Here is a 24,012-nt window from a genome sequence, read left to right as displayed (position 1 = left end):
CATCGCGCGTGAGACGCATAAAAAGCCGTCGATTTCATCGCCCCGCACAAACAAACGAAATTGGGTTTGGCGTACAGCAGACTTGTGTAGCGAGGTTTTGCTTTCACTGGTCGAAATTTGCGAGGTATTGAGCGTTTACATTGAATACTCATTGATTATTATCGGCGAAATGCTTCTTCCGCTGATTCAATTCGAAACTTCAAGAGAGAATTTTGCGGGAGCGAATTTAGTACAATTTCTTTAAACATTTATTTGTGTGGATCGAAAAATTAGCCGAGGGAAGATTTTCACCCTATTTTCGAGCTAACATTTGTAAATCTTGGGCAACCCCAATGAATATTTTACTTAAAGAAACCAGAGTCCTACTTTGTACCTTTGAATAGCGAAAAACACAATTCATCACTTGCAGATTCTTTTCCCCTTGGTCCTCTTAAAGCTTAAGTCACAATCACAAAAGGATAGGCTTTAGAGTGTTAAATTAGTGTTCAGTGGAATATCGAGTTCGAAAGTAGAATCAAATTTCCGCAATTTTCACTATGAACGTTTACTTGTCCTGGGCAGAAATTAACCTCCGCGAGGAGTTTCAAGGTTACGTACAGCTCGCTTCCATCGACTAAAACTGCGAGAGGAACGTTTTCAGTTATTACAATAACGCGAGCGATATCGTTGGCAGCGGCGAATCAAGAAAGGGAGGGGGGGAGGGGCCTCAACTCGGCTCGTTCGCGCTTTCGCGAGCGTGACTTTGCGTCGCGCTTAAAAGTGATCGTTTAACGGTGCCGGTTCTCCTAATTTGACGACACCACGGAGTCCACGGTGTCAGCAACGCCTCCTCTCCCTCGCGGCGCGGGATGAATCGGCCGTGCGTGATAGCGCGCGTATCCTCGGAGAGCAGGCGGGATTTTATCTGGATAAACGGCGGATCCAGCACGTCGGCCGATAGCCCACGTCGCTCCCCAGCACTCCTCGGCAGCGTGTGGAAATAACCGGCGCTCTTGAGGCCGCGGCAAGTAGGCAAACGAGCAGGACTCGAGGTGAGAGAAGAGACGCGCGAGGGCCGACCTCGCGGCAACTCAAACGGTATATCCGAACGAAGGTGTCGGCACGTGATACGGAGAACCTCTGCCAGCCGTTATTCCAGTGTTGCCAACCCGGAATTGCAGGGGAACAAACGACACTTTTATCACGGCGTACGTTCGTTCAGCCACCTCGCGTGCTGATGCGAGCCTGCCACTCGGAGCCCGTCACGACGAGGCTCTCTCGCAGCGCGGTCTTCCTCGCGGAGAGTTCTTCACACGGTGCCTGGATGGACGACGCTCTCTTCCAGCCTGTTCATTAAGCTCCTCCGGGCGAATTTCGGCCGACGAGGCTACCCAAGGTTGGCAACGCCGCGTTGCTCACGCGAGCAGCCCAGCTTCGGGCCCCGGACGAGCCCCGGACGGGCCCGCGGCCTGAGTATGTGGCCGGGGCCAATTACGCGGCTTGTCCAGGATTCCAGTCTCCGAGCTGCATGCGCGACCGCTTCAGCGGGACGAGTTTGTTGCGCTCGGGCCCGGGTGCTCCCGAGACTGCTGGCCATTTCTCGGCCAGGTCGCGGCCGCGATCGCGATCGTTTGTGGTGAGGAGAGAGAGAGAGAGAGAGAGAGAGAGAGAGAGAGAGAGAGAGACGAGCTTCCGTCGCCGGGCGACGTTTACGGGCCCGACGCGTAATAATAATCCAATTAGTTAATTAGCGAAACGCGCATCCGCGAGAGCGCGCCAATTAGCGCGCTTGCCCGGCACGGACAAGTCGCTGGAGGAGGAGGAGAGTTCACCAAGGTTTGTGTGCGCCTCCTGGCCGGCGCGGCGGGAAGTCCATGCGGCCACGCTCGGGTAAAGTAACAGGTTTCGTCGGACATTAGGGGCCGCACGGAGAGGATCAATGCGCGAGATTACGTAGCCGGGATACTCGAGTCTGAGCGCAGACGGCGGCAGAGCTACGTGACCGAAACAATGCCCGGGAGAGGCCAGGCCGGATCGCATTGTCTCGTGTTCTCTCGTCTTTTCCTCCCTTTCGGCTCGCCCGCGTCACCTTCGTGCCGTTCTTGCGCGCTTTATTGCGCGGATCAGTTGGACGGTGAGAGCGAGAGGGAGAGAAGAATCGGCACTCGAGTCCACCGAGTGATCCGACAAACGATGGACACACGTGAATTGGCACAGTGGCGTGTGAGTGAAGGTTAATTAACTTTCAGGAGCACTCTCTCGCCGGGGGTTAATTAGCTCCTTAAGACCGCTCAAGCGCAGCCCTACTACGGCTTCGATGGCCACCGCGAACCCTCGCAGTCGTCAGTGGCAGCTTACGAAACTTGCCTTTGGGCTGTTAAGGTTCTGAATCACGAAGATGCACGCACATTGATTTGAGCGATTCAGGTCGCCAGTAGAAATTTTCTCAGATTTTTCCCACATACACAGCGCAGATTATGCTTCTAGTTAGCTTCCATTGTTGAATGCAGACCGCAAGGTGTCAATAAGAAAGACAGAAAAAGTTGAAGAAACGGCGGCTGGGTAGCTTAGTTTGTTAGAGCAGCCGCTCGGCGAGCGAAAGGTCCCGGGCTCGATTTCCGACCCAGTTGTCTGATATGTACTTTAATTTCTCATCTCTTATTCTCAGTTGATGTTGCGAGTACATTGCTTGTCATGATAGTTTGTCTCTCGTCTTCTCTTGGATAAAAGGAAGATATATCGAAGCATGGTGTTGCATGGGTAGCTCAGTTGGGAGTAGAGATGTGCGAATCGAGAATTTTGATGTCGAGTCGAATCTCATTTTTTAATTCGAATTCGAATCGAATCGAATCCATGAAATTTCGCTCGAATTCAAATCGAATCGAATGAAATCGAATCGAATCATTGAAAAATTTAATATGACTATTAAACATGCAAATAATAATGGAAGATTTTTATACGAAAAGGAATAATGATATTACAATATTATCTTAAAGTAAAATATATATTTAAATATTTAAAGTAACTTATAATTAAGTTATTAGTTATAAGTTAAGTTAATTACAAGTTGAGGGTTCAAACTTACAGGCCCAGATAGCCCGTTTTATAGCTGATGCGCGCAAACGATAATGTATTTGATTCCTATTCGAATTATTCGGATTCGAATCGAATCGAATTACATTAAATTCGATTCGATTCGATTCGATTCGAATTCGAATAGTTCGCACATCTCTAGTTGGAAGAGCATTCGTCCGGTTATAGTTCCTGCTCTAGTCTGCCTGGTCGTATCTTTTTATTAATTATGCCTCTTTTTTTACGTAATCAAGCAGATTTGTACTTGACTAACACAAAAATTATGCGTTTGTGCAATCGTCAACCTCTATCATAGGGCGAACAAATTTGATTTGTGTGTATATGTTATCTTGGCTGCTGCAGTACATTATTTCTTCTTTTTAGCTGATTTCAGTTTAAACAATCCCTTAATTTTACTAAATTAATATTAAGCAGTATTTATTCTCAATAGACGACAAGGAGATTCTCGTTTGTTTTTAACATTACGATTTATTATTACGATTATGTTTTTAGCCATTTTCTATTGTCGGAGCGAGTAATTAATAACTATGAGTGAAGTCTTTTAATGTTTTTTGATAGTCCAATCTTTTATCACAGCGAGAAAGATTAGTTGTCTCGATAAATATATTTCATTGGATGTTCTCGATTGTATTTTCCACTGGTTTCGCGTAGCGAATTATTTTTACTGTCACCAATCGAGTCTTTTTGCTGTATCAGTCGAGTGATAAAGTCGATATGAAACCTTACTGAGTCATAAATCTTATATAGCTTTCAGACTTAGCCGCTGTAATATAAAAGATTGGCTCTTTGTGGCTCATAACTATAGATTTGCCAGTGAGATTTGCAGATCTACCGGAAAAGAATCTCTTTTTCCGACATATGATGTCAAGTGCATTTTTATTCCAACTATTATATCCAATAAAATAAAAAATCAAAGAACGGTATTCGAATGTGAATGACAGAAAATCAGAAGAAACTCTGAGAAGAGTTCTCCTGTTCGGACAATTTCCACACGGAACTTGAATCCACGTAGACTTTAAGAAATCAGCCTCGAGAAATTAGATAGGAAGAAATTGTCTATGCGGGGTTGCTTCGCTCGAGGAACGCGAGATTCCTCTGCGATAAATTTCTAATTTACCGATCGCAGTTCGCGGCACTCCGCGATAAATACACGGTACGTTATTCGCGCGTCCGATTCTCTCTCTCTCTCTCTCTCTCTCTCTCTCTCTCTCTCTCTCTCTCTCTCTCTCTCTCCCTCTCTCTCTCCCTCTCTCCTCCTTTCATTCGTTTTTGTTTTGTCGGCGCGATTGATTCCGCCGGCGAAGTAATGATTTCTCTATCGCACGGACACTCCGTTTATAATTCAGCGTTGCCGCGGTCGCATCGACAATACAAGCGGATACGCCTTCGCGATCGCCGGAGAGCTCGCCGGCTTGAGCAAGAGAAAGGGAGAGCGGGAGCGAGAAAGAGAGAGAAAGGAAGAGAGAGAGAGAGAGAGAGAGAGAGAGACTCTCCCTACTACAGGTGTCAACCTGCGGTAATTGATGTCATTGAGGCCCCCTTCTCGCGACAGCATGCGTCGCAGCCACATACATACATAGATGCACGCGCGACGTTTCCAAGGAGAGTATACGACGCGGGTGGCGCAAGATCTAACGGCGAGGTGTACGTTTATGGCCAGTGAATTTACGAGCTATGCGAATGCGAAAGGGCTCTCTCCTCCTCCTCCTCCTTTTCCCTTTCTCGGCGCGGCCCTTTTCACCCCCGTCCCTCACATACTCGAGTTCCTCCTGCATTGTCTGCGCGTTAGCCTCGCGATTCGGAGATCGATGAAGCGTTCCTTGCTCGAGGTGAATCAACAAAGTTGTTGAAAAATTTCCCAGGATTTTGTGCGATTATAGTTATTTACAAACACCAAACATTCTAGTCAGAACGGGAACGCGAACGAGGCGATGTTTGTTCGCTGTTTGTTTGCTCATTGTATCGCCCCGCGTGGCTTTAGCTTTTCCATCAACCACGATACGCGCGAGATCGTAACTTAATCGCGCGCGGCGCAAGCCGCAAATTGCCGGACCGGTAGCGGAGAAATCGTTGTTTCCCCAGAGTAATTAGTAACACGTACGCCTGCACGGATTTAATGGTTCAAGTAGCCGCGCGTAAAGTGCGTGGCACGTGCTGATCACAACCAAGTGCACGTTTCCGATCACGAGAGAAGGAGAGACGGAGGGAGAGAGAGAGAGAGAGAGAGAGAGAGAGAGAGAGAGAGAGAGAGAGAGAGAGATGAGCAAGCAAATATGTATGATATTATAAAAAAAAACAATAGGAAAAAAATACACGCAAAATACACGTGAAAGGCAGTGCTGCCTAGCTTGCATTACCTCGCAGATTGTTTAGAATTTATTATTTTCAGTTACACACATCGGCCTCTGGTGAATAAGAAAAACATTTGTTTCTGAAACTAACCTCTAGACATTCCTAATGACTCCAAAGGTATCTAATTCCGATATCTCGCAGCAAAACGTCTCGAAAGGGTTTCTTGTAAATTTTTATACAATACATAAGAACAAGTACATTACTTTTAGGCTTTAGAGGAGCTCACGGAGAGCAATATAATTAATTAATATAATATTAATTTAGTATTAATTAATATAGTATTAATTAATTAATTACATAATATAATTAATTAATTATATAATAATTTAATTATTTTAAATCGAAATATTTTCCCGCCGTTTTGCGTTTTTGCAAGGTCGGTACTGAACTCTCTAAAACGCCCTTCATTATAATTCATCATTGGTGCACATGACCTTAAAAGTAACAGTTGACACAACGAGCGACGAAGAACTTTATTACTTTAGAGGACAGCGCCATAGATGTATGCTCAGTCGATCGCAAGCGTCGTTCTTTCCGCGTCAGGAATCCTGAGCATGTGCATTATTTTCCCGCTTCCGACGTCACGCACCGGGATGGCCGCGGCGGATACCCAGGAACTTTAAGTTGCTGGTAGACACTGAGATAGAGAGAGAGAGAGAGAGAGAGGAAAGTGATTATTACGGCGTCTCCTAACGAGAGTGGCGGTTCACGTTAATACGCTCTGCGGACGTGTCCTCTCCTCGGGCCCGTTGCCCTCGCTCGTGCGACCGGCGAGAAGGAGCATGTCGCTCGTTTCACTTCCGCGCTCTCTTCTTCCATTCAAGATCCTCCGGGAGAACCGGAGGAACATGCCTGCCCGCGCGAGTATGCGACCGTCGCGTCGGCGGTTTTTCCGCGCTCCTCTCTTTCTCTCTCTCTCTCTCTCTCTCTCTCTCTCTCTCTCTCTCTCTCTCTCTCTCTCTCTCTCTCTCTCTCTTCTTTCTGTTTCTCTCGTTTCCAGCCCCCTTTTTTCCCCTCTTCCTCATGTCCGTCCGTCCGTCCGTCCGTCCGTCTGTCCGGCGGCCGATGTCGTCTCTTGGCAATGGCTTGTGGATTTAATGGGCCGTAAGGGAGCGCCGGCGCTATATAAGGTGGTCGCTACGGCACGGAATCGATGATGTCGCTCCACGACGCGGTTACCGTCGCCGCGGATTCGTTACTCGCCGGAGTCGTTTCTCTCCACCCTCCTCCTCGCCTCCTCTCACCCTTCGTCTCCGCAGAGACTGGCACGGGGCTCGTTTCCGTCTGTACGCGGTTTATTCATCAGGCACGGTGGCGCAACCGCCGGAAAGAATCGCCGGATTGCCGATCAGCCTTCCCGTCCTAACGACGAACGCCTCTCTGGCCGTCTCGATTTTCCGTGAGCCACGCGCGCGAGAATGCGGCGATTTTTCGCACACGTAGTCTGAGAGGAGCCCCCTCGGCCTCGGTCTCAACACGCGAGTTCCCGAGGATAGGATCCCGTGACGATTAGCACGTTTCTTTCGCACCGACAGTTTCTTTTTCTGTCGTGGGCTTGCGAGAGAGCGACGGGGGCGGGAGGGAGAGGAAGAGGGAGAGCTCACCTCGCCTCGTCGCCGCTATTGTACTCGGCCAAGTGCGCGTGAATGTCCCGCCGAATTGTCGTGAGGATGAGCGAACCGGTCGCCAACCGGTTCGCCACTTACACATAGCTCGAGTACCATTTGGGGAAACGATGGAGACAATATTTGGCCATCCAGGTTGGAGTCAAGTGACGCTGAATCTTGGTCATCGTGTCTCACGCGGCGTTCGCCGTTCGTCGACGATTTCTACCTGACATTCCCTCTCCCCCCCTCTCTCCCCTCCTATCCGTCTCCTCGGGCGGAATTTGAAACTCGTAGAGTCAAGTATTCCAGGTTCCAGGATTTTCACAGCGAAAATTTTCGCTCGTTTCCGAAACGAGCGTTTTCATTCCACGAGATTTAACGAATCCTTTCCGATGAAATTCCGCTCAAAAATTGGGTCGCTCAAATGTCAGCTCTTAAAAGCTACCATCGAGGAAAATAACGTTAATGCCAGCGGCTGGATGAAATTTCACCCCAGTGTATGTTTCTTTATTTTAAAAATACAAGAAAAAGTAAAGCAAACGCGATTAAATGTTTTATTATTACTGAATATTGTGTGAAAAGTAGGAAAGTTATTACACATTGTACATCAAACGTTATATTTCTCGCCCTCTTTTTCTTGGGCGAAAAAACTAGTGTTTCCAGTTGTTAGGTTTTTTTTAATATTTTTGAAACAAAATTCGCACGGGGGATGAAATTTCACCCATGGTAGCTTTCATCCAAATTGGGTGGGACTTCGTTTCTCGCTCGTATAAACTCGCCTTGAATATTGATTGCAACATTCGCGGATTGAGAATCCGCTCTGAACTTGAATGAATCAAACATTCACCCTCTCTTGCGACTCGCAGTCTTGTCTCTGTCTGTGAATTTTCCAAAGCTAAAGAGACGCGGAAGAACGTCATTTCCGTCTGATAGCGACGTACGAGTTTACATCGCCGCACAGTGAGGCCAGATGACATTTTTTGATTGAAAATTTTCTAGAGACCTGAATTTCCAACCAATCATCGACACCAATGGATGAGGTTGATCCTGAATAAATTCCGAAGAGATCTGTCTTGCCAAAATTAAAAAAAAAATTTTTTTTCTTGAATTACTAGCCTTAAAAGAGGAAAAATTATCGTTAAACGTGAGAAACTTGTGAAATACTCATTATTCGACACTTATTTCTATCTAATAGCGTATTCAGCGGATTGAAACTATGAAATCAATCAACAGACACCTCGAGATTTATCGATCTTGAACCAGAAACCCATTAACCCAAAACTTATATGCTCAAAATACAAAAACATCTAATATAGACCCGTTAAGCACAAAACCGAGGGATTTTAATCCTTAATTCTTTCTTAATATGGGCTGAAGTGATGAGCTTTGAAATTCTGAATGTTCTAAAAGGTGATTATAAGTTCTGGAATCTCGCATTTAGTATCCATAGACTCGGACCCATTGAGGCCGAACCCAAGACACTGTACTTTAAACGATAAACTTTTAAGACAAACCTTAAACCCTGAACCCTGAACCGATAATTTTTTCAAAATTTCGTCTAGACAGATCTCTTTGGAATTCAGGATCAACCTCATCCATTGGTGTCGATGATCGGTTGGAAATTCAGGTCTCTAGAGAATTTTGAAGCAAAAAATGTCATCTGGTCCTAATGTGCGCTGCACCGGTCGGAGTCGCTCACAATTATTCCGTCTTCCCGCGTTCGATGATCCGGCGGGACTCGCGTGAGCCGTGTTTGCGGAAATGACCGTTCGTGAGCGACGAAATCCCGCAAGTGTTTGCGAAAGGAGGAAGTCGCTAACCGAGACACGCTGAAAACACCGGCGAATAATTTGCAACACGCCGGCCGATCGGCCGCGGTAGTCGGCGGTAATTGGACTTGCGTGCGCCCGCACTTTCGGAAAATATCGTTACGGTATATGTTGATTCAAGGGGTTGAGCGCTCCTACGGCGGCGTAATAAGTGGCGATAGGCGGACAGCTCGGCCAAGACGGAGTCCGCCTCGATCAGAAAACCTCCCGTGCACCGAGTCAAGTCGAATCGTCGAGAAAGAAAGAGAGAGAGAGAGAGAGAGAGAGAGAGAAGGTAACGGCCGGTTTACGCCGGCGATAAAATTGCTAATAACGTGTGCTCGTAGCGGTGTTATCGACAATTGTAGAGCAAAGGATTTCGAATTACTGGAAACAGCTGTCTCCAGCGGGTTATTCGAGTTCGTCACACATTTCGCCGTCAACTGCTTCATTCTGGAAGAAGCAATACGTTATGAGTACGCCTACTCGCGTTATTTAATTTTAAAAATAAGAGATAAAAAAATTTTAAAGATAAAAGGAAATTCTTTTCTCCCTTTTTCTCTCTTATTTTTTTTCTTTCCTTTTTTTTTCTTTCTTCCTTTTTCTTTCATTTTCTTTTTTTTACTTTCTTTTCCCTTTTTATTGTATGAGAATATTTTTACTCGTTATACTACTGTCTCAATTTTTGTGCATCAAAGGGTTCAGACCCGTATATATTACTAATAAATAAATAAATAAATTTTATAATCAAATTACAGTATTTAACAACATGGAGAGAACGAGTGTCGCTGGCGGAAAGTGGGACTTTATCAGCAATTTCCATATTCCACGTCGTTAAGGAAACACTTTATTGGAAATGTTTTCGGCGCGGTTTTGCTGAAAGCATTCCCGTTGCAGCCGCCGTTTCTACGGCGTGAACCGGCCTTAGCACGGCGCGCAAAGAGCCGAGAGAGACGAGCCGCGGAGCTGGAAATATCGCAGTAACGCCTCGCCGCGATCGGTACTTTACATTTCAATTTCCAACACGGAAGTCCGACGATTAATGCCCGACTCTCCTGCGCGCGCGCGCGCTCGCACTGCCGAGAGTTATCAAACTTCCCGCGAACAGAGCGCACAAACCACCGTGAATCGCCGGCGCGGCGGCGGCGGCGGCGGCTTGCGAGAGGGAAGGCGAATTATCGATTGAAAATAAACAAGCGCGAGAGAGGTACGAGATCTTGAAAGCCGCCTCGGGCGATCGAAGAGTCTCGCGGCTCTCTCTCTCTCTCTCTCTCTCTCTCTCTCTCTCCTCGCGCAATCCCTGCTCCCTTTTATTCCGCGCGCGCGAGTCACGGCGGAGGGCGGGCGAGTCTCGTCGATTTCGTGCGCTCGCGAGCAGCGGGATCTGTCTCGCGTCGGCCGAAAAAGGAAGGACTTAATTACAACGCGCGCTAGAACGCAATAATAAATGCGGCTGAAGGCGATGCAGACTCGAGAGGCGGCGGCGGAGATTCGGTGCATTGAGATTTATGGACGGCACGTCCGCCCGTTTCTCGCCAGGTCCAGCGAGAGCGGCCGGCCGAATGCAGCAACACGCGTTGGCGTTTCGCATGCACACAGACCCGCACGGTGCACGGCGAATCGATAAAAGCGTGCTCCACTCGCGTCGGCCAGCCGGATTTCGCGGCCGTATCGGTACCTAAAGGGTTTTCGGCGCATTTTCGCGAATAGCCAGTCGACATTCTCCGAATTCCGTGTTGCGGAGCCAACGTGACGAGCGAAATCAAGCTGGACATCCGCCCAGTTCAAGAAAGTTCCATCCAAAGCAAGCAAACTCGAGTTCTTCTCATTTATTAGGTATTTAAGCAGCGTTTCAGCGTCTTTTTTTCCAGCCTTCTGATGTAATTATTTTAAATTATTTTAAATTATTTTCCCGCCGTTTTTTGTGCTTTTCTCATGTATTTTGCTGATTTTTGAGATTATGTGCTGCAAAGAATGAATGGCGCTTTGGAAAGTCCAATACCAATCTGAGAGAAACACAAAACGGCGGGAAGATACTTCAATTTAGAATAATTACACCAGAGGGCTGAAAAAAGATTAAAACTTTCATTCGTCCACTGAATAATGATGCAATTGCACCGCGACCTTTCTTAATTTCACATTTGTTACCGTGCGGCTGCATCGAGCTGCGCGCGCCGCGGAGCGTCGCAACCCTCGCGAAAGCGCGAGATCTCCCGGGCGATTCTCTCGCTTTCCCAGTGAGATCGCGATACGCGCGTTTCAGACACCACCAGCGCACCCCGGCTCTGTTCACTTCCTACACAAAGCGTTCAAGTCGTTGATGCGTGTGCATTGCATCGCACCGTCGGCGTCGTGTAGCACGTGTGATGTTCGCATGAACCCGGCGACCGGGATGTACAGTCCATCCAAAGGTATATAGCTACTTGTTACCCGCGGCTAAGTGCACGCGAAGCACGCAGCCGCTTCGCGAGTGCACGAGCGTTGCCTGCGCAACAACGTCCTTTTGAAAAGTACTTTTCACACCTTTCCACCACGGTCGAGGCGTGACTACCTCTCGTCGGGTGGTCTCTCTTAAGGGGCAGAGCGAGAGAAAGAGAAAGAGAGAGAGAGAGAGAGAGAGAGAGAGAGAGCTGGGTCGTTTACCGTCTCTGCACGGCCGAGGTAGACCTCAAGTCTTAAACAAATGTAGCCAAACTGCCGCCTGTCGTCCGACCCAAACGGGTTAACGCACTCTGCACGCATGTACGCGCGTCCACGAAACGCGTGAGCCGCGAAGGTCAGCGCGAGTTGTGGAGTAGGCAATAACAGAGGCGAAGAGAAAGAGGGAGAGAGAGAGAAAGAGAGAGAAAGAGAGAGAGAGAGAGAGAGAGAGAGAGAGAGAAGGGAAGGGAGGTGCTTTCATTATCGCCCTGAGACAATACCTCGGAGAATATTGCTGCCATGCGAAAATCAATTCACGTCATAGTTCATTACCATGCTAATAATCGCAAAAAAGCATGAAGATTACGAGAGAAAAAGGAGAGGAAGAGAAATGCGCTTTAGAACCCCATATAGCACAAAAGCTGCGGCAATATTGCTACAATGTTGCAGCAATATTGCCGCAGCTTCTGTGCTGTATAGGACAATATTGCTATACCCATATTACAACATCGTTCCAACGTTGCAGCAACATTGCTGCAACGTTGCATCAATGTTGCTGCAACTTTCTATGCTGTATAGGTAGGGAGCGGGAAAATCAATTTACGGAGGGACTAATTAAAAAAGTAATAATTACGCACCAAGACCGATTGCGAAGAACGAGAAAAGGAGACAGGTGGACAGATACACGCTCGTTATCCTCTGAGAATGTCGCCGCCGCAGATAAGGCAAATCAATTTACACGCAGTTGAGCGCAAAAATCGTCGCATCAAAGTATCGAGATCGACCGCGAGATATAGATGCAGGGGGGACGAGACAAAGAGAAAAAGAGGGCGTTAAACCGTTCGATATCTGTAATCATTAGAACGAGTTAAGTCGAGAGGTAAACCGGGTGTCCCGATGCCGCTGCCGCCGCCGCCGCCGCCGCCGCCGTTCTTCCACGATCGGACGATCATGAAGATTAATCTCCGGTCGCCGCGAGACGCCAGCGTTGGTATTCCTTTTCATCCTTCATTCCAGCCAGGCGTTGCCTTTCCGTCTTCTCCGTCCGCCGATACCTCGGCTTTCCGACTGTGAGCTTTTCTCACGCATACCTGTATGCGCATGCACGTGCTCGCACTCCGTGGCTACTTTCCGCTCCTTTTCTTCGTCTTCCCCTTCATCGTCGTCTTCGTCATCGTCTTCTTCTTCTTCTTCTTCTTCTTCTTCTTCTTCTTCTTCTTCTTCTTCTTCTTTTCTTCTTCTCTTCTTCCCTTTCTTCTTCTTCTTCTTGTTCCTCTTCTTTATGTTCCTCGGAGCTCTCTTCCCTCGTCAAGCTAATTCGAACTCTCCCTCCCTTTCCTCCCTCGTTTTCTCCATCTCCATTTCTCTTTCCCGCGGACGTCGAATCCTCTTCCGCGTTCTTCCAGACCATGGCGCGGACGCTGCTCGCGGCGCGCGCTCGCGCGGTCTCCTAGCCACGCGCAGCGTAACGCGTTTTGTCGCTATTGTTTCCCCGCGAATCTGGAAATGTTTCTGCGGCAGAACGGCAGGACAGCGCGGAGAAATACGACGGGGAGGAGAATGATGTCCCCCGCAATCTTCCGGTTTATTCTCCGTTCTCGCGCCGCGTCCTCGCTGTTGCGCTCGCTCGCTGCTGCTGCGGCCGTCGCAGTTACCTTGTAACGACAGCCGCGCGATTATACTGTTACATTAGTACTAACCCTCGACAGAGCCGATTGAGCTCCATGTGGGCGCGATACAATCGCGCCTGCCGATCTCGGCTTAGGCCAGCGATGTTGCGTCTCTTGGCTTTCTTGAGTCTCGATTATCAGCGGCGCGAGTAAATTCGCAAAGTGTGACCTTGAGAGGCAGTTATTCACACTACCGAGTCCCGGTCAGTAAATTTGTAGGTCACGAGGAAGGCGAGGGAGACTCGCGGGCTAAGTCGTGGTTTCTGTTAAACAATGCGATAACTCGGGTCCGACACGCCATGTGCAGCCTGCTTTCTAAACCAGACGAGAGATCAAACAGACAGGGAAAGAAAGGTTTGCTGGAGGAGTGAATGAAACAATTTCTCGCTGGAGTTCGGAAATTCCGCTTGATGTTATCGGAACTCGACTCGTCTCGTCAACTTCAACGAAATATTTTGGTATTTTCCATCAGGATCATTCATATTTCGCCAGGAAATTGGGATCCGTTCGATCAAACGTTTTCTCAAGTCTAGTGTGGGAATTCGAAGCGCGAAATTTAATCGAAAATGAGAGGCTGACATGTGTTAAGCGTTAAGGTGATCGAACATCACCAAAGATGCGGAAAATCAATGCCATTCGCGATGCATATTTTCGTCAAGTGACAAAATTTGTGACACTCGCGTCCTGACGAATCGACCAATACGCACCCGTATTTATCGCAAATACACGTTTTTACGAAATTCTATATATTACGAATTTTCTTATCATTTTATTATATTTTACGAAATTTTATACAACTAAAACTTCCGCCTGAAATTGAGACATAATAATTATACGTACGATGTAATTACTTTTCGTCCACCGAAGGCTAGTCTGACGAGTTCTCAGTTTGCGTGAATCACGTTCACGTGATTTTATTCTGACAATTCCACAAACGTAAATTAATCTTGCTAACCGAACTGAAGAACTCACAGCCGAGACTGACTATCGGAGACAGACTTCGAGCGACGAGCGTCTGAACGCGAGTCTGAACGAGCCCGACGATAAATACGACTGTTGTCACGTCGCGCCAATTTCACGGCGATCAAACAGAATTTCGGGCCGGCCTCGCTCAGCGAAGAAACTCAAACACGAGAATTCCGCTGGAAGAAGCTCGTGTGTGTCTGGTAGCCGGGCCCGGCATACGCACGAGCCTGAAAATCGAGTTCGTTCAACTCGCTTCGCGAGCTGCGTCGACTTTTTTCATAGTCCACACGTCGTGTTACGAGGCGCGCACAGAATGGCGATGACAGGTAGCCGACCGCGCACGAGACCGACACCTCATTTTTCCCTCTACGCATTGTCGCCGGCAAATTTCCCCGGACTCGCGCGATCGCTTCAGCGGGAACTGAAAAAAAATTTTATAATCATCCTCTCCGCCCCTCCTCCCGGCGTGGGGAGGCTTTTTTTTCCCGGACTGCGCCGCGCGAAACATTGTCGGGCGCTCGGGTGCACGTGCAAAACGCTCTCGAGGAATCCCCCCTTCCCCTCCTCCCCCCCTCTCTCTCTCTCTCTCTCTCTCTCTCTCTCTCTCTCTCTCTCTCTCTCTCGCACGCTCGCAAATTATCCCTGATTATATCGAATTATAAAAAAGCGTCGCTCGAGCGATCGCCTCGCGCGCAATCTTCCTCCTCTGCCTTCTCTCCGTCTCGTTCGTCTCCGTCCGTCCGCGTCCGTTCCTCCGGCTTCTCCCCCGGTCGGCGCATCCCGAGCGCACGAGCGTCGCGTCTCGTTGTGAATGACCACGTCAAGTACCTTGCTAGATGGAGGAATAATTTCACAACGAGGGAGACGCCCGGCTGGCATATTAATTTACGGCTATTGCGTGACGGACGTTCCAACTTCCAAGACCGATGGACATTGGCTGGCCAAACGCCGCGGTCGCTCGGGCGCGCAGCGGACATGCGAATATTTCATTATTTCCCCGTCACAGAGAGGCCCGTCGCGTGCAGCCTCGCGCGCATCTTTATCGCATCATTATTTTTTCAATTCATTTCGCCGACCGCGAGAAATTGGTGGCCGCCCGAGAGCGTAACGCGCGCGCCTCTTCAGCGTCAGCGCGGGGCCGAAGCGGAGGAGAAAGACTTTTTTTTTTAGACGCTCTCCCCCCTCCTTTCCGGCCCCCCTCGTTCCTCTTCGCTTTGTTCCAAGAGAATGTATCGTTGTATCGTGGAACTGCAAGTCAAACATGGCGCAACAGCTGAAAATGGCTGCTTCACATCAGCCGTTGAAAGCGTCGTTGACTTTATCACCGCGAGAGCGCGGGGGACAGGGACGCGGAATAACAAACGAGGACCGCTGCTTCTCGAGCTTAGTGAGTAATTAAGAGCGGAGGGTTGATTTATCGCACGGTCTGCCAGCAAAGCGCGATACGCGCTTCAGTTGGCGAGAGAGCGCGAAGCGCCGGCGAACTCACGGCCCATCCATCGTCCCAGCGTTTTTGCGTCCACGGCTCTCTCGGCTCGTAAAATTTCCAGACACCTTGCTCGCGCGAGCAGTTTGCTTCGTCTTCGTCGTCGTCGTCCTCTCATAGAAATTTCCCAGATTTCCTCTCTTTCCCGGATATAGATTGCGATTCCGATTAGACTTTCCAAACTTGGCCCAGAAATCGTTGACCGACTATGCTGGGAGTCCCGTTTTTTATTGGAAATTTTTATGGGCCCTCAGTCTGCTCGACGGATTGAAAAAGACTACGGGAGATTTTTCAGTCATTACAGCGGCGACATATTTTTACATGGAGAAAATGAATTGAGCTAATGATAAGGTAATTGGCAGCTTTGCGGCTAGCTCAGAACAAAATGTCGAATATTATAATCAATAATCTCCTTGGTAAATCTCTATCGAATTTCTGCGTCGCAATCATGGTAATGCCGCGGTATGAGAATATTATTGGGTCTATGCATAATTCCGCAGCGAAAATCGAACAAATTACAAACGCAAAATATTTAGCAAAAAAACGATTTTAATCAACTAAATATGTTCCATTCTGTTCAATGACTTTCTGTCATCTCTCCACGAGCTTCATTATCCCTCTTTCATAAAAGTCCTGAGATCTTTGGACAAAGAAGTTATCCAAGTGGTTTTTAAGGACGTCCAGGGAACTGAAGGTTTTATTATTCAAATTGTTCTGTAGCGCCCGCAACAAGTGATAGTCTGAAGGTGCAAGGTCCGGACTATACGGTGGATGCACCAAAACATCCCACCTAAGCTGCAATAACTTTTGCCGGGTCATCAGAGAAACATGTGGTCTAGCGTTGTCCTGGTGGAACACAATGCCCTTTTTGTTCGCCAATTCGAGCCGCTTCTGATCGATTGCTCGCTTTAATTTGGCCAGTTGTGAGCAGTACTTGGTCGAATAAATCGTTTTGTTGGATGACAGCAGCTCATAATAGACAATTCCTTTCCAATCCCACCAGATACAGAACATGACCTTCTTCAGGTGTAATCCAGCCTTTGCGATCGTCTTAGCAGCCTCCCCGCACTTCGACCATCATCTTTTTCGACTGACATTATTGTAGACAATCCACTTTTCATCGCCAGTGATCATTTAAAGTAATATATATTGAAGCATGGTGTTGTTATGGATAGCTCAGTTGAAAGAGCATTCGCCTTGGAATCAATTCCTGCTCTGCTAATCTACCTCGCCCGTTATATTTTGCTTCATTTCTTGCGTAATCAAGCAGATTTCCGTACTCATTTAGTACGGGAATTATTTAAGAATTATCCAATTCTATTTTGTTTCACAGATGATATAGACATAAGTTACGGTAAATTTGAAAAGCAACTAGCCGTAAATAAAAGGTATAAAACACAATAGAATAGAAAATGGATAGAAAATAAAAAGTGTGTAGCATTCGGAAAAGATCCGGGGAGACGTTGGGCAGGATAATTTCGTCGATCTATTCCAATTTCTTATGGTGTGTACCCTTATTTCTTAGAAAATTCTTAGAATTTTCTCAGATTACACGATAAATTCCAGAAAATTGTTACTTGATTACGACACCAATTGGAAATCTTATCCCAAACATGGACTATCCATCCGGAATGGAAACAGAACGGACATCTTTTCTTCGGTCAATATACCTCGGTCCGCTTTCGCATGGAAAAAATTTCAGGAAATCCTTCTAGATCCCAACTAGATCCCAAGAGCCCTGGGAATAGAGTCCTACCCAAATCGTCATCGTCGTGGCAATTGCCACGTCCGCCGCGAAATTCTTTTCCTTGGACTTTTCCGGCTCGCGGTCGAATTTACGAGCGGCCAGGTGGCCGAAGAGCCCAAGCGCGCGCGTTTCTTCCTTCAAATTCCTCGCACCGCCGCGTCGGCGCTCCTCGCGGGGTCACGGCTGGACGACTTCTTCTTCTTCCTCCGTTGGCTCCGCAGACGTGGCCGGTCCGAGTGAGACCCGTGATGAATCGTTCCTTAAGTCGGCGTAACTCTGCCTCTTCTTCATCTAGATCTCGAGCGGACTCGCGCCACGCGTTTACGAGCGCTGTTGGAATACCGCTCTCGCGCACCTCTTTCTAATCAGCTACCCGGCATTAAACGGCCATCCGCATACGAGATACTTTCCTGCACGCGCGCCGGCTATCTTCGACGTGAAAAACGACCTAATTATTATTAATGTATTTATCAGTGTCCATCAGACAAGACGCGCGGTGCAACGGCCAGAACGCTCCTGACTCCAGCCTGTAAACTTGCCAGAGTGAAATTTCACTAGAACCGCGTAAAAATTCACTCGACACGCCAGTGAAAATGCCGCCACGCTCGGAATCGCAATCACGAAAGGAAGCGCGTCTTACGCGTCGCGTGCTCCGACGATCATCGCGGTGACCCACATCCACGCGAGACTACCGCGTTCCCATTGAATCGTGCGTGAGTCCAGGTGAAGGATATGTACCTTCTTCAAGTTGCATTTATATCTGTCGTGTCCTGGTTAATTTTGATAATTCAGTCATCAACTAACGCGACGGTCGACATGTCGACTCGACCCTAAAGTGAATCCTTCATCCACACGAGTGGACGTTTCAGTCGGTCTGGATGAATTTAGATCCTTAGATTTCAACACTCACTTGCACCGACGCTACAGATATGCGAATATATGTCCTTAACCCTTTAACGCCTACTGGTAACTATAGTTACCAGAAACGCATTTAAGAATCCATAACTTAGTTGAAAAAGGAGATATTTTCGTTTTCTTTGCACCACTGTAAAGGTCACTGTAAAGGAATTCTTCTTCTAAAAAATGGTATATAGATTGTATGTAGATTCGGTTTAGTCTGTTTTTAGTTCAGTTTTAATGATAACATGTTTTGTCAAATTCCAAGTAGGCACAGTTAGTATTGTTACTGACATCTAGAAATGCACTATAAATGAATAGATTGGTGTCTGTTATATTTTTATACACTTGAAAGCTTTCTCAGATGCAAAATGTGAAATTAAAAGAATACAGAAATTCAAAAATGGCGAATCCAATATGGTGGACACGAAAATCAAGAAATCGACCTGTTTTCGTGAAACCTGGTGACCTACAGTTTTTTATGTGGCGAAAAATGAAGGGACAATCGTCCATGACTATCTAAATGGTGATCTATAAGATATTCTTCTGAAATAGTAAGCTTGACGCTCTGATTGATAAACTTCACTTACAAATATAGTTTCAACTGAAAAATGTCAAGCTGACTATCAGAGTTATGTCGTATAGATTACCCTTCAGTTTTCTCTGCATAGATTGCTCATTTCGTACATGCTTTTAGGATCCAAGTCATATTTACCGATGAACAAAAAACGAACGATAAGAAAAACCAAATTAACGAAACCAACAAACGAAAAGCGGAAACTTCATGTACTCATATATTCAGAAGTAAACGATTGATGCTGATTTTCCATGTAATTGTTTCACGGTTTTTCCATCTGGATAACCATCTCTGAGTGTATCCATGTTTATCATTTTTACCGTTATATTTACAAAAAAAAAATACAAATCTATTCGTTCAGAAATAGACTATTACTTCACGTTTTACTTTACATTACTTTACATTGGAAAGGTAGTTTTTCGTAGATATAAAATTCTGATATCTTTTTTGGTTATCACTACTTATAGTCTCAGTTCAAAAAAACTCAAATTTTATTCTTAAAACACTTGTAAAAAAGTCGGGCGTTAAAGGCTTCGTCAGTCCAGCAACCAGTCGGTTAAACTTTCTCCTCAATTTCCGGTGAAGATATTAGCCGGCGATTGTATTACAACAATATAAAGTCGAGCTTTACAAGAAATACCGCAGAAAAGAACATGACTTTAAGGCGATTTCTACAAAATCTCGAATCCTCTCTGTCACTCAGAGCCGACGCTGCGTATCCGTACCTTTCCGATTTCATCTCGTCGTTTGTTGGGAAGATTACAAAATCTCAGTCGCTAGTGATTCTTGCTGCGGATCTTACCCTCCAGCTGACTTAATGCCAGTGATGGTTTCGGTTTCAGATTCTACCTCTTAGGTGGCTTAATGCTGACCGTCTCCCGCGGTCTCGGCGCGGCGGCCACCGCCGCTTCCGAGGAGATATCCCCGGAGTTCGAGACCGTTCACACGAGCAATGCGGCCGTCTTAAACCGGCTCGGGCTGTCACCTCTCGAAATACCCGATGGCCATCACAAGAAGCGACTGGCCGGGCCCGAGCCGCCGGGATTCAGTTCGCAGACGCGCATTCATCAGCCCTACAGCCGGCGTCACGGCCACCGGGACAGCCACGTTTACATCGTGAAGCTTCCGGCCAGCCCGCCGTACTACACCATCACGAAACCGCACAAGGCCTCGGTGAAAGACGACAAGGTAACGAGAACCGGCGGTCTGACGCTGCGCGAATTTTTAGGATTCCACGTGAACGGTAAACCGGACAAGATCTACCACTGGAACTTGCCGGTGGTGAAGAAGATAACGGAGAAACGGCGGCTGCAGAGTCAACTGAGGCTCGACCAGGCGAGGAGGAAGTTCGACGACATGAAGAAGCGGCAACAGTCGGCGGGCCCGTTGAAGACAGCAAGCCCAGGCAAGAGCCACGACTACCACGGCGCCGACAACAGGCTGCACTCGCCACACCACAAGCCGCCGGCGAGCAAGCACGTGAGGAACAACGACAAGAGGCTCCGCTACTCCGACAGCCACGAGAACAACGGCAAGCTCTTCGAGTCGGCCAAGAGGAACGGCGACAACGACAATGTAGTCGCCAACAAGGCGTACAGGCTCGACGACTCGAGCATGCACACGATCCGGCTGACCAACGAGCTCCATGGCTCGCCGGCCAATGCCGTGCTGAAGTTGAAGAAGCACCGGAAGAAGGCAGCCATGTCCTATTATGCGCCGGCCGCCAGCAAGACGGGCCCCGCCAGCATCCACAAGAACTTCCCCGGAAACGGCAAGCCCAAAGCCTTCTACGTCATGGAGAAGAGCCGCAAGCCGGTGTACTATCATCCCCTCCTACCTTAATCCCCGACCAGTTGGTCCACTGTAACTGTGCACAATCGGTGTGTGATGTCTTAAGTGGCCCGCGAGCCTGTTAGCCTAAGTAGACTCGTACTACTCTGTTTGTACAGGATCAGGGGCCGCAGTTCGAGTAGACAACGACAAGGAGAGTGGGTCAGAAGGAAGGAAAAGAAAGGAAGAGAGAGAGAGAGAGAGAGAGAGAGAGAGAGCGAGAGAGAGAAACAGAGACTTTCATACCTATATATACATACACACACACACATATATATATAAGTATATCGCATATGGTCGTTCTTACTCAAGGCCGCGCGTATCCCGCGGATTGTTCCAGTTTTGTTATGAATGTACATCGTTATCATTTGCACGTAAGCAGAGCGCACCGAGAAGGACAAATGTTGCGAGAATGCAAATACAAATCTCATCTCACGCTGTGCGGCTCGCCGGGACGGCTGGGACTTGGCGCGGTCTCCGCTGTCAGAGTCGCGGCCACACCAAAGATGATGTCCGTATTTGCATTGTTGAGCAATCGGATCGGTGCTTCGTGAAAAGCGGCAAGTGGATGGGGAGCTTGGTGATGAGTATCTCGCGAGAGTCGCGCTCCGTTCTGTTACACCGGTGAGAGAACGTTGAGCTTGATCCTTGACCCCCAAATTAAAGTTTGGTCTCTGCCAGTCCAACTCTGCGCGTCCCGACAAACTCGCAGGACCAATAAATAAAGGATCTCGATGTACAGTCGTTTGCGCGCATGACACTCACCGTCCCGATTGAAGAGTCGCTCGATGCTCAGCCTACATTTAATTTTTCTCCATCCTTTGAGCGATTAATGACGTAACTTGTTCAACTCAGGTAGACTGTCGCGATATTGAGTAATCCGATAAATAAGTATTAACCGTAAATAAAAAAAAGATTAATAAAGAGTCCTCTACATCATAAATTAATAATAGATGAAGTAACAAATTTTCTTCCAGCAGAATCTCTGGACTTTGTACTTGTGTTTGAAAATTCGATAGGAAACTCTAAAGGAAGAGAAAAATTTGTGAGCATCTCGTCGTCGGCTATCACATCCTGGAGTCTATTCCCACTTCGCGTAGTGCGGTCTAACGTTCAACGGCGCAATGTGAAAGTACAAAGACGGCATTCAGTCATATCTCGCTTTTAACTCCGTGACTGGCAAGCTGAATCTTACCAAAAAGCTTAAGCAAAGAATGCCTGGCAAAGAATGAATTTTTTAAAGTTGAGCAATATCATTGAAATTCGGTCTGGAGTTTCTCGAATCTCGCTGTTTACTGGATTGGATTTTTTGAATATCCCATCAGGATTTCCAACAGCTATTAAAAAAAAAGAAAGACATTAGGAAAGCAGAAAATTCGTTATTATTTATTTAACATTCATATGTTTATCTTGTCTGCAGTTGAGCAAGTTACATGATTGACATGTTGCTTCCTTCGGATATTAAATGACTTTTTTAATAAGTGTGCTCCTTTAAACTTCAACTATTGGATTTACACCGACGAAGCCCATTCAGCGTTAAATAATCGAGATCATCCGTTGATCCTCCAAGCTTGATGGTGTTTGCGGGATTAACTCTTTTTGACCTGTATGATTCCCAAATACGCAAGGACTCGTAGAAATGGAACATGCAAGCTTCAAGGAATAAACTTTGGGAAACAAAGACGAGTCGACTCTTAAGACGTGCAATCGCAATAGAAACCGGGAATACGAGAACGTAGCGTGACTCGCACGCGGTGCGACCATCGATGAGACGCACGCATTGTTGTTGCTAGGATCGACTGGACCCTGTCGAAAGTATCGCCGATAACTGATCGCGATCAACTTGATCCCGTTCAATCAATATCGTCCTTCTACCGCGGTGATGTTCCATTTGCGCTCACACACGTGACTCAGCTTCTTCATCCAGCCGTTCCTTCATTCACGATAAGACTTAAACGACATACCCTTTATTAACGAGAGGAGGCAAAAATATGTTGGAAGAAATGCTATATATATATATATATTTCTATTTAGGTTATACATACTGTGCGTAAGCGTTTTTTACACGACGATCTACAGAGACACGAAGGGAGTTAAGAAGCTTGATTCAAGTTTCAAGAGGACGAGCAAAATCTCGGCCCGAATCATCCTCCCTCCCTCCCCCATCCCACCCTCTCCCTTGTCTACCCGTTTCTCGTCTCCGAGCGAGCCTCCGAGATCAAGTGAGATCCTGATGGTCGTGATAGGATTTTTTTCGGTCGCCGAAATGTTTCTTCCCGCCGTCACAGGAGGATCGTGTCGCGAACCCCTCCTCACGATCGACCGCGTCCTCTGTCGCTAAGTTTTTTACAACGCTGTATAATATATTTTTGTAAATGCAACGGACACACACCTGTGCCGTGCGCGCCATCATGCGCCGCGTGATTTACGAGGTCGAGTGCGGGAAAACGTGCGCTCGAAATTCTCGCAAAGTTCGTTGAAACATAAAGAAATATATCATAACCTAAAAACTCATACTTGCGATCGAAACGCGCGCTCGAAATTCCCGCAAAGTTCGTCGGAACATAAAGAAATATATCATAACTTAAAAAATTTTGCAATCGGCTGCAAAATGCTCCAAACGTTTTCCTCTCATCCCGACGATCAAAGAATTAACGCTAAATTAACGCGACGAAATCATGGGAAAAGACGAAAAGGTGAATCGCGCGTCGCGTTAATTTCTCGACAATTTATCGATCGTTGTCGGCAGAAGGAAAACCTCCCGAGTATTTTGCCAGTGCGCTCAACTGACCGCGAGTGTCATTTTTCGGATGTGTTCCTTCATCTCGATGTACTTCGCGCAAGAATCATCGACATGCGTTTTCTCGCTTTCGACATCACGGAAAGCAAGATGGCCGCGGCGAGTACCCAGCAGCCCTGACATTTATTGGGTCTAGTTCCAGGAGAGTTTCTCCTTTAATTCGCCTAATAATGTGTATATGTTTATGCATCGTGCCCGATTATTCCGACGGAGAGCCGCCCTCTCGAGATAATAATCAGCAGTTATGACACACGACGACCGCGCGTGATTGAGCAATTATTGTTTGGGACTAGCCTATGGTAAATGTTACGGCTATTATCCTAACCGGAGACCGGTCGATCGCTCGCCGAGCCCTGATCGACGTAACGTGACGCCGTAACGATTTTACGATCACGTGGCTGGCCGTCTCCTCGTGAAGAGACCGGACAATACGCGTGTTCTTGCGTAACACGCGAGCCCTCTCCTCCTCTCGCGCGCGCAGAAGTCGACTCGCCCGGAGCGAAGGAACGGGAGAGAGGGGGAGCTCCTCGCGCTTTCGTCTCGAATATTTTTCCTTCACA

The 24,012-nt window shown here is 47.4% G+C and overlaps 1 protein-coding gene across 1 annotated transcript in view; it reads left to right on the top strand.

Annotated features, from left to right (window-relative positions):
- The window catches only part of LOC105184147 (uncharacterized), a 39,858-nt gene extending 16,090 nt beyond the window's left edge, over positions 1-23,768 (top strand). Inside the window, exon 2 of the mRNA XM_011142732.2 lies at positions 19,665-23,768. Coding sequence (XP_011141034.1) covers positions 19,665-20,664 — 1,000 coding nt within the window. The 3' untranslated portion in view covers positions 20,665-23,768. The remainder of the gene's footprint in view (positions 1-19,664) is intronic.
- The last annotated feature ends 244 nt before the right edge of the window (positions 23,769-24,012 follow it).

The sequence above is a fragment of the Harpegnathos saltator genome, unplaced genomic scaffold (assembly GCF_003227715.2).
Source record: "Harpegnathos saltator strain DR-91 unplaced genomic scaffold, Hsal_v8.6 scaffold83, whole genome shotgun sequence".
Classification (NCBI taxonomy): domain Eukaryota; kingdom Metazoa; phylum Arthropoda; class Insecta; order Hymenoptera; family Formicidae; genus Harpegnathos; species Harpegnathos saltator.
Note: the sequence above shows the minus strand (reverse complement) of the source record. Positions and strands in the feature narration are given on the sequence as shown.